Source organism: Lagenorhynchus albirostris, chromosome 11 (assembly GCF_949774975.1).
Source record: "Lagenorhynchus albirostris chromosome 11, mLagAlb1.1, whole genome shotgun sequence".
Taxonomy (NCBI): Eukaryota; Metazoa; Chordata; class Mammalia; order Artiodactyla; family Delphinidae; genus Lagenorhynchus; species Lagenorhynchus albirostris.
In genome coordinates, this window is record NC_083105.1 from 7,371,724 (window position 1) to 7,385,517 (window position 13,794).

The following is a 13,794-nucleotide window of genomic DNA, read 5'->3' on the forward strand; positions in this document are numbered from 1 at the left end:
ATCCAGTCACATATTTGTACCCAAGGCTGTCCCTGCCTTATCACCTCCCCACTTGGCCTATCCCTGCAGCCCTGCTTTGGGGCCCTTCCTCACAACCACACATACCTGGGTACATGCATGTTTACCCTGCACTTAACTACAAACATCTACCCTCAGTGCGTGTACACACACACACACACACAGCTGGCCAGAGGACAGAATTTCTGAGATCTATTTGTTCTAACATCCCCAGATCCCTTCCCCTCACTGAGCATCCACCCGCCATCAATCACTTGGTACTATCCTCCCCCCACCCACAAATACTCACCTACCTTGATCAGAGAACAAGAAAGGTCTAGTGTTCTTCAGTCTGGGACGCTAACTCTAGTGCAGGGCCCTCACCTCCTCCGTGCCCAGATTCTGGCTCTGATGACCAGCTCACGGATCTCATCTCTCTGATCCCCTCAGTCTCCAGGCTGTAGTCCCCAGGCCTAGGGCCCAGCCTTCTCCTGACCTGTACCACCAGCTCCATCCACAGCTGGGCTGGGCTGTGGGGCAGGGAGGGGCCGGCTTCTCAGCAGTGGGCGTCAGTGAATGGCTGCTCTGAGCCTCTGGAATCCCAAAGGGCCATGGGAGGCTCGTAACAGCCAGGCTTGGCTGCCCTGGACTCAAGGACACGTGGGGTGTGGTGCCCTGCTGCCTGCCCTCCCCAAATCTGCTCTGTCTCCCACAGACTCTGACCCTGGAGAGATGTCTGCCATAAGAATAGGGAGACTCCAAACATGGCCACGCTCCAGTGGTCCCAGAGCCGACCTCACTTCTGCTTTCCCTGTGCATTGCCCCACACCCTGTTTAGTTCTGTGACCCTCAGACCACCTTGGCCACCCATCTGAGGTCTTTCCTGGAGCAAGATGGAGTTCCTGGAGACTAAAGCAGGGGCTTTCTGCTTCAACAACTATCCCCTGAGCCCATGCTCCCTCCAGCTGGACCCTGTACTAAGTCCCTGAGCCTGCGAAGATGACCCTCCCCTGGACCTGAGGAGACCCAGGAGGCCTCCCAGCCTGGCTCTGGCATTGTGGGCTGTCAGCAGACCCTGGCCCTTGGGCTGGGCTGGGTCCCCTCTTCTGCCTCTATCATAAGAATAGTAATAATAATGAAGGTGATAATAATAGCTACCATTTACTGAACACTGACTATGTGCCAGGCACTACGTCAGGGCTGGGAAGGAGCCCGCTTCTGCTCAGGAAGATGGGAACGTAAATAGATCCTTACAGTAACTATAATACAGCAGTGACGGTGGACATCCTCCGAGCACTCACCCTGAGCCAGGAACTAGGCTAAGCGTTCTCCTGGCATCTCCTTTAATCTTCGCCTCATCACAGGGACCAAGCAACTGAATTTTTAATTTTATTTAAATTTAATTTGTGGCTATGATATTGGACAGCACAGTTCTGAAGGGCCTGGATGTTATTCGTCTCTGGGTCCCAGGTCCTGGTAAGAATTACCCTCATAAGTTTCTGTAGAATGAATGAATAAAAGGAAAAAATGATTGAATGAATGGTGAATATGTGGACCTAGGAACTTCCCCTCTTCTTATTCATTCTCTCCCCTGCAAGCTTTAGGTTCTCAAACTTGGCTGTGCTCTGGTTACCAGGACAACCTGGTGGAAGTCCTAGTGGGTGGGGGAGGGGATCTGTCTGGAGTTCTTCCCCTTCTCTCCTTGCTTTGAGGCCTGAGGACCAGCCTGATTCTAGGAAGAAAAGAGGTGGCTGGGGGAGGGGATAGCACAGCTCTCCCTGGACAGATTGAGTTGGGGGAGCCTTTACCGCCCACCCCCACTGGATTGCATTATCTTTGAGATGCAGAAACCCTGAGCTGAAGTCAGGGGTCCTTACTCGTGGGCTTCTCTCCTCTCTTTGGCCAGTGACTCATTGTGCAAGTTCTATCAGATCTCTTGCCCCTCTGGGCCTCAGTTGCCTTTTTAAATAGGGACCAGATGCCTTCATGTGGCCTCTTGAAGGTCTAGAATTCCTCCATCTTGCTCCCTGCCAGGCTGTTAGGGCCTTGAGAGCAAGGAATGGGTCTTGTTCATCTCAGTATTCCTGAGGCTCACCTGCCCGTCTCTCTCCTCCAGTGTTGGGGGCCTGGACGAAACTGCCTGCCTGTTAAATACGCGCTTGGGTTCAGCTGCCCTCTAGTGGCCCAAAGTGGCAATGACCTCCTTGTGTCTGTACACAAGTTTTTTTCCCACCAAAGGAAAGGTTGACAGGCCTGAAAGTGGCCTCAAAGGACAGACCTCCACCCAAGCAAAAAATCATTGTGGTGGCCTCCCAGACAAGTGGCACAAGCTCTAGAGTCTCAAATCTGGGTTTGTGACAGCTGTGCGATTTTGAATAAGTCACTTAATCTCTGTGAGCTCCAGTTTCTTCATCTGTGAAGTGGGAATTATATCAGTCAAGATGGGTTAAATTATGTTTCAGTAACAAACAATTCCAAAATCCCAGTGACTTATAATAACAACTATTTATTTCTGATTCATGCCTCATGTCCACTGTGGTCTGGGTCCACTGAGGCTCTGTTCCATGTCTCCTTCGCTCTGGAACCCCGGCTGATGGAGCGACCGCCTCCTGGAGCCGTGTTGGTCTTTGTGGCAGAGGAAGGAGAGAGTGGTGAATCATATGGTAGCTATTAAATGCTTTGGCCTGGACTTTTCTGATCACAACTCATTGGCAAGAACTAGTTGCAGGAAGGTTAACCCTACCATGTGCAAGAGCTGAAGAGACAGACATATTTGGTTAGCAGCACTGCTGGCCCGCTCACGCGGCTGTAAGGATGCAGTGAGATGTGCCGTTGCACTATCCCTCATGCAATGAATTCAATCAACCTTAGTCACTGAAATTACTGCCTTGTAATTCTGATTTCCCCTTTTATCTACCCTCGTGATTTTCTGTGACTTCCACATCAATACCAACTGTTTACAGCTGCAGATACAGAGAGGGAAATGGACTTGCCCAGTTTCACACAATGAACCCGTAGCTGGACACCCACATCTCCAGGCTCCAAATTCTGAGCTTCCCGCCCCCCACCTGACGTGGTGGAGGAGAAGGGGCTTTGCCCTCCCAGGGTTCTTTGTAAAGGTGTTGACTGACAGTGTGACAGTCTTTTGAGGGAGCCTGGAGCCACTGCCTCCCTCCCAAAGCTGGTCTCTCAAGCCTTCCCAAGCCCTGCCCGCTCAGCCAGAGTGGAGAGCCGAGGGGGTAGAACAATGAGAAGCCTGTGCCGCCCTCCAGGGCCAGAGTCCGAACATCGCAGCCACTCCTACGCAGGGACCCTACACATTCCCACCTCCTGTTTCCCTGTCCTGGGCCCAGCCCAGACATACCCACCCTATCCTGACAGCAACCAGATGGTGGGAAAGGAAAGCTCCCAGGACTCTTCAAAACCTCCCAAAGCATTTTAAAAACCTGCACAAAACCTGACCCCCAGAAATCCTCCTAGCCTCTCTAAAATCTTCGTCTCTAAGTAGATGGGTGGCCCCTGGCAAGACAAAGAGACAGGCCCCACTCATCCGACAGCGTGCTTTCAGGGAGGCCCTGCCCAGTGCCATGGAGGCTGCAGGCTGAGATAAGAAGATGCCGTCGCTGCTCTCCACAGACATGTGAAAAAAAATCACAGCACAAGACTAGGGCTGTAATGGGGAAAGCTGCTGGTGGGGTCAGGGAAGCCTTCCTGGAGGACATGGCAATTAGCAGGTCATCAGGTTCTCTCCCTGGACCTAGCCTTACTTGAAACACAGCTTTCTGGTTGTTCATGCCCCTCTCCCACCACTTACTTGCCAGTATTCTGTGCTGCAATCACAGGACACCACTCACAATTCTCAGAAAGGTCTGCGTCCTCCGTAGCCTCCACGGCTTTGCACTTGCTGGCTCCTCTTCCCTTTATAGGGAAAACTCTTATTCAGCCTTCAAAACCCAGATCAGTAGTCATATCCTCCTTGATAAACCCCTTCCCTGGGATTCAGTTCTATTTTCAGTTTCTCACACATACTTCTCTCGTTAGGACAGTTGTAATTTGTTTACATATCCGTCTGCCCCTCCAGTTTGTGAGTTCCTTTGATTCAGGGACTATATTGTCGTTGTCTTTGCATTCTTGGTGCCAGACCTAGTGCCTGGGGTAGAGCAGGTATGTGACATGCCTCTGCAGGGTTCTGGAGAATAGCTGTATTATGCATGGGATTTATACAGTGCTTTCCTGCCAACTACCTCCTTCGACATTTACCCTAACCCAGCGAGGCAGGCAGAGCAGGAGTGATATAAAAACAACCAGCTCTCTACGAGAATCTGACATGAGCTGAGCGCAATGCCAGGCACTGACAGAGGACACTTATCTGGGCTTTAATCATCTGTGGTTCTCAGTGCCTGGCACACAGAAATGCTTGGTGAACTCAGTTGTGTGTCAGAGCAAGAAACTCGCCCCCCAAAATGCAACGTATTGTTATTTTTTTTAATATTTATTTATGTATTTATTTATTTGGCTGCACCGGGTCTTAGCTGGCGCACAGGATCTTCGTGGCCGTGTGTGGGATCTTCCTTATGGCGTGATGGATCCTTTTTTTTTTTTTTTTGTGGCATGTGGGATCTTTAGTTGCAGCATGTGAACTCTTAGTTGCAGCATGTGGGATATTTTAGTTGTGGCCTGTGGGATCTAGTTCCCTGACCAGTGATTGAACCCAGGCCCCCTGCATTGGGAGCGTGGAGTCTTAGCCACTGAACCACCAGGGAAGTCCCAAAAAATGCAATATTTTAAAATTTTTATTTTATTTATTTTTGGCTGCATTGGGTCTTCATTGCTGTGCGCATGCTTTCTCTAGTTGCGGACAGCAGGGGCTACTCTTTGTTGTGGTGCGCCGGCTTCTCATAGCTATGGCTTCTCTTGTTGTGGAGCACAGGCTCTAGGCGCACGGGCTTCAGTAGTTGTGGCGTGCGGACCCAGTAGTTGTGGCTTGTGGGCTCTAGAGCACAGGCTCAGTAGTTGTGGCACATGGGCTTAGTTGCTCTGTGGCATATGGGACCTTCCCAGACCAGGGCTCGAATCCGTGTCCCCTGCATTGGCAGGCAGATTCTTAACCACTGCGCCACCAGGGAAATCCCCCCAAAATGCAATTTAAATGGACAGTTTTATAGGATTTACTATTGCCAGGCCCTGACCTCAAGTTGCTCCCAGTACAGTCCTCTGGCATGCCCTGGCAGATGGAAAAATCTGGTTCCATGGGCACTGGCCTGTTTCTGTAGGCTCTGCTGTCTGGGTCAACCGTGCCCCTTGTAAAAAGTGCTGAGGGCACAGTCTACTGTGTTGCTCTTAACACTGAGACATTTCTTTTTAGTATTTGGAACCAGAAAACTTGTCTTTCATTAACAGTCAATTTCTCCTGCTATCATCTAACAGGAATAAAATGATCTCTTTGTGTTTCCCCTTTCCCTGTGGCTGCCAGGAAGCTCAGAGACAAGTAATAGTATTACTGTAGGAGTCAGAGTCAGAATATTTCCTTTCCACCCCCATGTATGTGGCTCCTTCAGCTAAAACCTTCTTGGGTCCTTTATAGGAGGAGCATGTATAAGTAAACATTTATGTAATAAGCCCTGGGGAGAGCACAGGGAAAGGATCCAGGTTTAAGAGCAGAAGGCTTGGGTGAATCCCTTACCGTCTCTGAGCCTCAGGCTCCTCCTTGGAAGCCTGGGGTAGGAGACCCTGCTGCAGCTTTTGGACATTGCCAGCTTTCCTGCGATGAAGACTGGCCACTGCCCAGGCCTCAGGTAGGGTCATGGTCAACGTCCTCCCTGCTGAGGCTGTGAAGCCTGTAACCTTGAACACCTTCACACTTTAGACCCAGTACGGCCAGAATTTTTATTTTTAAAGAGGAATCAGAAAAAAGATTTTTATGTGAAATCTCCTGATTTATAAATGTTGCCAATTAATTTGCATTTTTTCAGGAATTCCCTGGCGGTCCAGTGTTTTGGGCTCGGTGTTTTCACTCCCAGGACCTGGATTCGATCCCTGGTCAGGGAACTAAGATCCTGCCGGCTGCATGGTGCAGGAAAAAAAAAAAATTGCATCTTTTCAAAGCACTGTGTTGGACATACCAAACTTGGCTGCTGGCCAGATCTAGTCTGAGGCCTTCAGTTAAGCTGAATACATCTCCAATAGGGGCTGTCTGGTGTGTTCAAGCTAGGGGTGGGGGAGCAGTTTTCATCATTTCTTCTGAACCCTGCCTTCCTGAGGTAATATCCCAAGAGACCTGACAGTAGGACTCGGCGTCAGATTCTGAGATGACCTGTGCTCAGGTCATGTTGACTGGTCCAGATGGGCCTTGACCCAAGCTGGACCACACACAGGACCCTGCCCCAGCCTTGGGTGATGAGTTTAAAATGGGCGCCTGACCTAGGATGAGCCATGAATCCCACCCCTGAGATATTTGTGCTTGCAGCCAGAGAGAGGGACAGGGTAACTCTCTCTCCACTGGCTGGAGCTGTAAGACAAAATTTGCCAGAAGTTGGCTGCTACATTTTCCATGATGGGGGGCATCGGGATTGGTTAGTGAAGTAGGTATACAGAAGCAGGAATAAAAAATAGTTTGAGGGGCCTTCCCTGGCTGTCCAGTGGTTAAGATTCCACGCTTCCACTGCAGGGGGCACGTGTTTGATCCCTGGTCAGGGAACTAGGATCTCACGGGACACTGGTGCGGCCAAAAAAAAAAAAAAAAGCATCTGAGAAAGAATTCTAAGGGGGTCTGAGTGGCTGCTTCTGGTTGTCCTGAGTCCCTGCTACTTTCCTGTCCTACAGGACCGGAACACTCCAGAGTCTTTGTGATAACTTCCCCTTCTCACCCAAGCTAGTGGAGGTGGGGCTTCTGTCCTTCACTGCCATCAGTCCTAACTCATGCACATGGTTCTGCTTGGGCTCTTCCAGTTTCCTGATGAGTAACAGCAGCACGGGGCTCCCAGTCCTGGCCTCCCAGCCACCACCACCCCCACCGCCACGCCTGACACCTCTACTCACTTGGATTAGCACTGAAGGAACTCGTGAAATCCAGAGCCTCATAATGAAAGAAGTTCATCCCCTCAGGGAAGGCAGCTCAGAATACAGTGGGGCTGGCACTGCCAGAGAAACTGAGGCAGTGTGGGACTGGCTACCCAGTGGGTGGTGCTGGTTACCCCCATTCTTGTGTGGGGTGATCTGTAAGGCACTGGAAGGGCCCTGCCCTCCAATGGGTCCTACCTCCGCCACGCCCTGCCTGCCCTGGAAGTCCATACCCAGAGCACCGATTCACATGCTCACCAAATTCTGAGGGTTCCTGCCCACCCTCCCCACCCCAGACTCCCAGTCCCAAACCCAGGCACTAGTAACCCCCTGGGTCACCCCGGGTGGGTCGTTTCCCTCCGTGCTTGTTTCCTCTTCCGTAAAGCAGTGTCCTCAGTCCTTCTTGGTTTTGCCCAGCATCCCTTCCCCTCCTTTAAGTAACAGCTGCAACCTACCCCCACCCCCTCAGACCATGTGATCGGTAGAGCCAACTCCACCCCTAGATGCCGGGGTGGGTGCCAGAGCTGCCTGGTAATCAAGGCACCCCCATCCCCTAAGCTCGTAAGCCTTGGGGGCTGACAGGAGCCCACCCCCTGAGGTTGTGCAGGAACAGATGCGTGCTCTCACCTGAAATCAAGGCACAAGGGCTGCATGAGCCTGGGGCTGCCAGGGCACCTTTGTACCACATGGAGAAAATCCACCTGAAGGAAGCCCACAGGGCTTAACAAGATGGAGAGAGAGAAGGATGGAGAGCTGGAGTGACCCAGTGACATCCTTGAGCCCCAGGGTCCAGCTGAGCCTGAGTCCAGAACCAAACCCTATTATTGCAGCTGTTTTCAGTTTGGTCTCTTGTGCCTGCAAGAGTCCTGGGCGGTAGTGTGGTGGGGAAGCTGCCTGGTGTGGGGGCGGGCGTGGGGGGAATCCCTGTGAGCTGCAAAATGCTCTGCTGGGTCAGAGGTCAGGGCTGTGAGACTCAGAAACAGCAGGGCTGGGCCTAGGGTGAGGCAAGAGAGGTGCTGAGAATTGAATGAGGGGGCCCTCTTGCCTCACTCTAACCTGGCTCTGCAACACAGCCCCCTGCAATTGCTGGGTTGCCCCAGGGAGGAAGGGCAGCCTCACCCCTCGAGATGAGAGAAGGCAGCTTTTGCTCTCGCTGACTCCTAAGATGGGGCGTGTGCAAGAGCGAGCCCGGGTCTGGGGTCAGGAGGTCTGGTTCAAATCTCAGCGTGTTGTCCTGTTGCCTTGGCAAGTCCCTATGAAAATGGAATGGCAGCTGCCTCTGTGTGTCCTCCCCTTTTCAAGGAGGGGGACTTTTTTCTTTTTCTTTTTTTTTTAATATCTTTATTGGAGTACAGTTGCTTTGCAATGTTGTGTTAGTTTCTGCTGTACAACAAAGTGAATCAGCTATATGTAAGGAGGGGGACTTTTTAAATGGACACACAGCCACCCAGCTCTTCCCAGCCTCCCTTGCAGCTAGGAGTAGCCACGTGACTATGTATTGACTGGTGAGGTGTAAAGGGATGTAAGAGGTCCAACCAGCAGGAGTGTCCCTCAAAGGGGCAAGTGGCCCCTTCTACCCTCCCTCCACCCTGCTCCTCGGGATGCCGAAGAGCCCCCCTCGGGTGGCACCAACCAGGACAACAGCCCTGCAGCAAGAGAGGAGCAACTCCGGTCCCCGAACACTGCATGGAACTGTCCACCAGATCAGCTCTGGACAACCTCCCTATGAACTGTACCGTAAGAAAGAAAAACGTTCTACTTGGTTTAAGGCCCTGCCGTTTTGCATCTCTGTGCCTGAATTTATATCCTAACTGGTTCTCTACCCCAGGGAATCCAGTTAGTTAGGGGGGAGGGCACAAGTGCTACTGGTTTCTAGTGGGTAGAACCCAGAGATGCTCATCACCCTACCACACACAGGACAGCCCCCCTACAAAGAATGATCTGGTCCCAAAAGTCAATAGTGCCACTGCTGAGAAACTGCTCTTTCCTCTTGGAGATTCAGTGTTCCCATCCCCCAAATGGGGGGGGCTGAACTATCAAAAATCATGAACTATCATGATTTTTATGAGGGCCCAGTGAGATGATAGACATGATCCTAGTCTTAGGAAAGGAGACAGTCCTGCAAAGATAGTCATGGAGTCTTTATTATTGAGATAAATTAAGATGGACGCCCCAAAGGAGGGGAGTGAGCAGGTTGCCAATCTATGTCCAAAAAGGAGGCAGTGGTGCTCCACAGAGAAGGAGAGGCTCCAGGGTGGGCTTGGGGCCCCTGGTGCAGTGCAGGACCCGGAGCGGAGGGCAGGGGCTCCTGCCAGTGGCCTCAGCCTTGGGAAAGGGAAGGGATAGGGAAGTCCAGCCGAGGGAGGGGAGTGGGAACTGCTGGTGGTCCCCACACTGCCCACAAAGCTCACCCCATCCCCACCACCTCGCATCCTGCCTGGGGGCCACCCCCCTCACACAAACATGCTTCTCCTCCCCTCCGCACGCCTGACCCCAAACGTTCTCTCTCTCTATCACACACACACACACACACACCTCCTTCCTCTATGGCCTTGCCCCTTGCACATCCCACCACAAACACTCGTCCATGCCAAGCCCGGGTCCAGAGTGGTAGGACTGGGCTGGACTCAGCTGACATCCCTCCAAAGGGGGCCCTTTCCTTGGGTCAGCTTTGAAGCCTGGCCCATGAAGCTGTAGGGTCGATACCATTGGCTGGAGTGGGGAGCTGAGTGTCACCGAGGATCTGGTAGGGAAGTGGGAGATCTGAAGGCTCAGGACAGGCAGGGGCAGCCATGCCTGACGCCGGGTGGAGGGGCAGGAGTGCTGGGCAGCACAAAGGCACTGGGGGGCCGTGGGGCGTCCCCGGAGCTGGGGAGGGCAGGTGTGGGATAAGCTGGCTTGACCTGGAGAGCAAGCCCTGGGCCATCAGCAGCGACATCTCAAGGCACCCAGGTGCCCCACAGCCAGGGTCCTCCCAGAGCCCCTCCTCCTGGGAGGAGCCAGGCTGCGAGGGAGAGCCTGGACGACCAGGGATTCTCCTCCGTCTGCCCTGGGGTCTCCAGGCCGGGCGGGACGGGAGAGGGCACCCGGTGCCCGCCCCCCACCGCCAACAGAGCCGGTCAACTCAGACCTCGGGGCCCCCGAAGGCCAGGTTGTCGCGAACCATCATTGTCTTGCGGAGGTCACGGTCCACCAGGGGGCGCTGCATGCGCCACTTGTGCGCCTCCTGCAAACCGGGCTCGAAGTAGTAGATGCAGGCGCCGAAGCCCACCAGAATGAGGACAGAGATGAACAGGTAAACAGGCACGAACCAGTCCAGGAAGTGCGGCATCGCGGAGGCCTTGGCTGCTGAGACGCGGTCGGTGAGAACCAGCAGAGAGGCTGCTTATCCCACCCACCCTCCCAGAGGGGGACCCGCAGGCTTCACAGAGCCAGGAGGTCGGAGCTTCACCTTACGGCTGGGAAGACGGAGACCCTGGAGAGTGGAGAGCAGTGACTCAGCAGCCCCGGCCCCCTGACCAAGCACACAGCTGCCCCCACCCCAGGGGCCCACCCAGCTCCTACTCACCCTTCTACAAGGAAGCTTATAGCTGAGGGCTGGCCCTGGCTCAGTCCCTCAACAGTATGTGTGCCCTCAGGCAGGTTGCTTAACCTCTCTGGGCCTCAGCATTGTCCCCTGCAGAAGGGGACGCTACCAGAGCCTTGTGGGGATTCAGTGAGGTGACTGACCCCTCAGAGCACTCAGAAAAGGACAGCTGGGGCCATGCCTCCTCTGAGCTGTCCCTCCCGGCTCTGACTGTGCATTTGCAGAGGCTGCCACTTACTAGGCCCCTCACAGATGAGTGGGTCCCCAGCCACCCGTGCATCCTGGCTAGGTGTGGCTTAGTGAAAGCATGGTGAACAACTGCCCATCCCTAGGGGACCTGGTTGATATCAACAGGCTCTGCACAGGCTCCCGAATTCCGGCCCATTTTATAATTATAAGAGTATGGACACAGTGCCAGCCCCAAAAGACTTGGACATTGGTTTCCACATCCGTAAGATGGGAGTGAAAACAGTATCTAGGTCATAGGGCTGTTGTGACTGTTAAAAGAGTTAATTTACATAAAATGCTCAGAACCAGTGCCTGGCGCTTACCAAGTGCTACATAGTAGTTTGTTCTTAATTCCCTGGGCCTCAGTTTCCTTATCTGGAAAATGGGCATAGAAGTAGGACCCACTTCTTAGGGTCTCTGTGAATGTTTAACAAGCCAATGCCTAAGGAGCACTTAGCATCACGCTGCTTGGTGCAGAATCGGCACCCAGTGAATATCAGCTATTGTTATTTCCAGTGCACCAGAGGTGGGGAACGCAGGAAAGTGGAAGCTAGCAGGTTTAAGGTGCTTCACAAGTTTTATATACACCCAGACTCTTTAGAATGGCCCAGAGATGCCCAGATCTGCTCTCTGCCAACCTTGCCAGCCTCATCTCCCACACTACGTGCCATCACAGGGAACCACTTGTCAGTCACCTATGTGCATCTGCATGTTATACAGTCTACATCTTTGCATATGCTTTCATTTTCCTTGGAATGTCCTTTGCATTCATGTTCATGTGGCAAACTCCTATACATACTTCAAAAGCCCCACCACAGGTTATCTCCTCCAGAAATGGAATAAATCAGGGCCCATTTAACCCACCCTCAGCCCCTTCCTGAGGTGTGAGAAAGGGGTAAGGTGAGAAGCCCCACTTCTGCCTGTCAGGCAGGGAGACCACAGTCAGAATGCAGTCACAGACCTTACAGAAGGCCTATGGAGTAGGTGTTACTGTGCACATTTTACAGATGAAGAAACTGAGGCCCAGAGAAGTTCACTAACTTGCCCTGAGTTACCCAATTGAGAAGTGACAGAGCTGGACTCCAAGTCTCCAGCGAAGTCCTGAGGTTTGATGGGGAAAATACCTGAACGGAATGAAATGAGCAAAGGCCCACCTTGTCTTCTAGGGAGGGAAGAAAGGGGATGCATGGAATGACCTCCAGGGCAGGCTGAAGAGAAGCTCCAGCTTTTCAGACCTCTGTCTCCAAGCTCCAGCTCCTCTTGTCCCTCTACTGCCAGGTGGGTCTACGAGGTGGGCTGTGAGGCCAGGGGAGGGAGAGATGCTGCTTCCCAGTCCTGCGTCCACCCAGAGCCCCTCCCCTGCCCGCCAGGGTCCCCACTGGCTGTTCTGAAACACAGTGTCTCAAGGTGCCCTATTCTCCTCATGGAGAAATAAAATGAAGAGTGTGCTAATGGCCCAAAGTCAGGGTTAGAGCAGTGTCCTCCTAACCATCTGTCCTTCCGTAGAGCCAAAGAGAGGGTTCAGAATTGCTTGGTGTGGCCTGGGTTTAGGGGGAGGTGGAGAAGGGGACCTACAAGCAGAAAGGCTGCTCCAAACTAGCCTGACTGAGGCCAAGTGATTCGTGCCCCCTCCCCTGGCCCCGCCCAGGACCCCAGCCTCCTCTGAGCTTAAACATGAGAATGGGGGACTCGGGCAGATCAGAAGCCATTTCAGCTGCAATGCTGTGGGCCTGTGAAGCAGTGTTCAGGGTCTCCCAACCTCTCCAGCCCTGTGAACAAAATCCCAGGCATTCTGGGGCAACTGAGGACCCCAGACCTTCTCCTGGCTTCTCAGAGGACTGGCTTAGCTGAAACAAAACATTCACTGGCCTTCTGTGTGACCTTGGGCCCCTCCTCACCCTCTCTGAACTTCCAGGGTTCCCTGCACAGTGATGGGGTGGGGGCGGGGGCTATCAGATGATCTATAAGGAATTTTCTAGCCCCCATTCCAGCTAAAGTCCCATCCAGGACAGTGTGAGGGTTGCAGAGCCCCTCTCCCTGCCTCCCAAGCACCACTCAATCCTCCACCCCAACCCCCGTGCCCGCACACCCACCTGCAGATGCCCTGCAGATGCCTGTTCCGAGGGCTCCGGGCTGAGCGCACAGCCTCGGCCTAAGCAGCTCAGCGTCGGCCCGTGGACTCAGTCGCAGCTGCCGTCCCCAGAGATGCTGCCATCTGCAGCCGCCCCGGGTGCTGGAAGCAGAGAAAGGGCGAGGCCAACGCCCCCTACGGGAGACAGAGTTTCTCAGGCCCAGGGGGGTCTGACTGGGCCAGGAGGGGGCAGTCCTGGGCTAGCTCTGGCAGCCTGTACCTCTCCCTGCCCGTTGGAGACCCTTCTCTCTGCCCCCCACCCTCAGAATAGCGGGAGGTGGGACCTGCCTTAGCCAATCAGCAGCCTGGCAGAGCAAGGGCTTTATCCTCTGTTGCCCTGGCAACCAGCCTTCTCTTCAGGATCCCTTGCACTGTGCACATGGTACAGAGATGACAGGCAGAGCAGGGTTGGATAAATTCGGGACAGGTGGGAGCCACCCAGCAGGCTGCTGGACCCCACGGCTATTAGACCTAGAGAGGAAGTGGCCCCTACCAAGATAACTAGGAGGATTTGGCCACTTGTCATTTGAGGGTAGGGAGGGATTGGGGTCCCTGGCACGTGGGCAGGACACGGAAGCAATGACCAGTAGAGCCAATGAGGGTCATGTGTTATAGAGGGAAGAACCAAGACTGAGATTCTGGACACATTGGTCCAATGTAACATTTACCATATGCCAGACACTGCTTTCAGTGCTTTCCATATTTATGTTAACTCATTTCTTGGTCATCCAAGGTCACATGGCAAAAGTCTCAGTGGAAGGGTCGGAGCCCTAGCCTGGGCTGCAGGCCCGCT

At 53.4% G+C, this 13,794-nt stretch overlaps 1 protein-coding gene across 1 annotated transcript; it reads right to left on the minus strand.

Moving 5' to 3' along the window:
- Positions 1 to 10,180: 10,180 nt before the first annotated feature.
- SMIM45 (small integral membrane protein 45) lies at positions 10,181 to 10,387 on the minus strand. Its single transcript, XM_060165466.1, has one exon. The coding sequence runs from the start codon at positions 10,385 to 10,387 to the stop codon at positions 10,181 to 10,183; it is 207 nt and encodes a 68-aa protein (XP_060021449.1).
- Positions 10,388 to 13,794: the final 3,407 nt, after the last annotated feature.

Coding starts and splice junctions, on each gene's coding strand:
- SMIM45 (XM_060165466.1), bottom strand. CDS start 10,387: ATGCCGCACTTCCTGGACTGGTTCGTGCCTGTTTACCTGTTCATCTCT.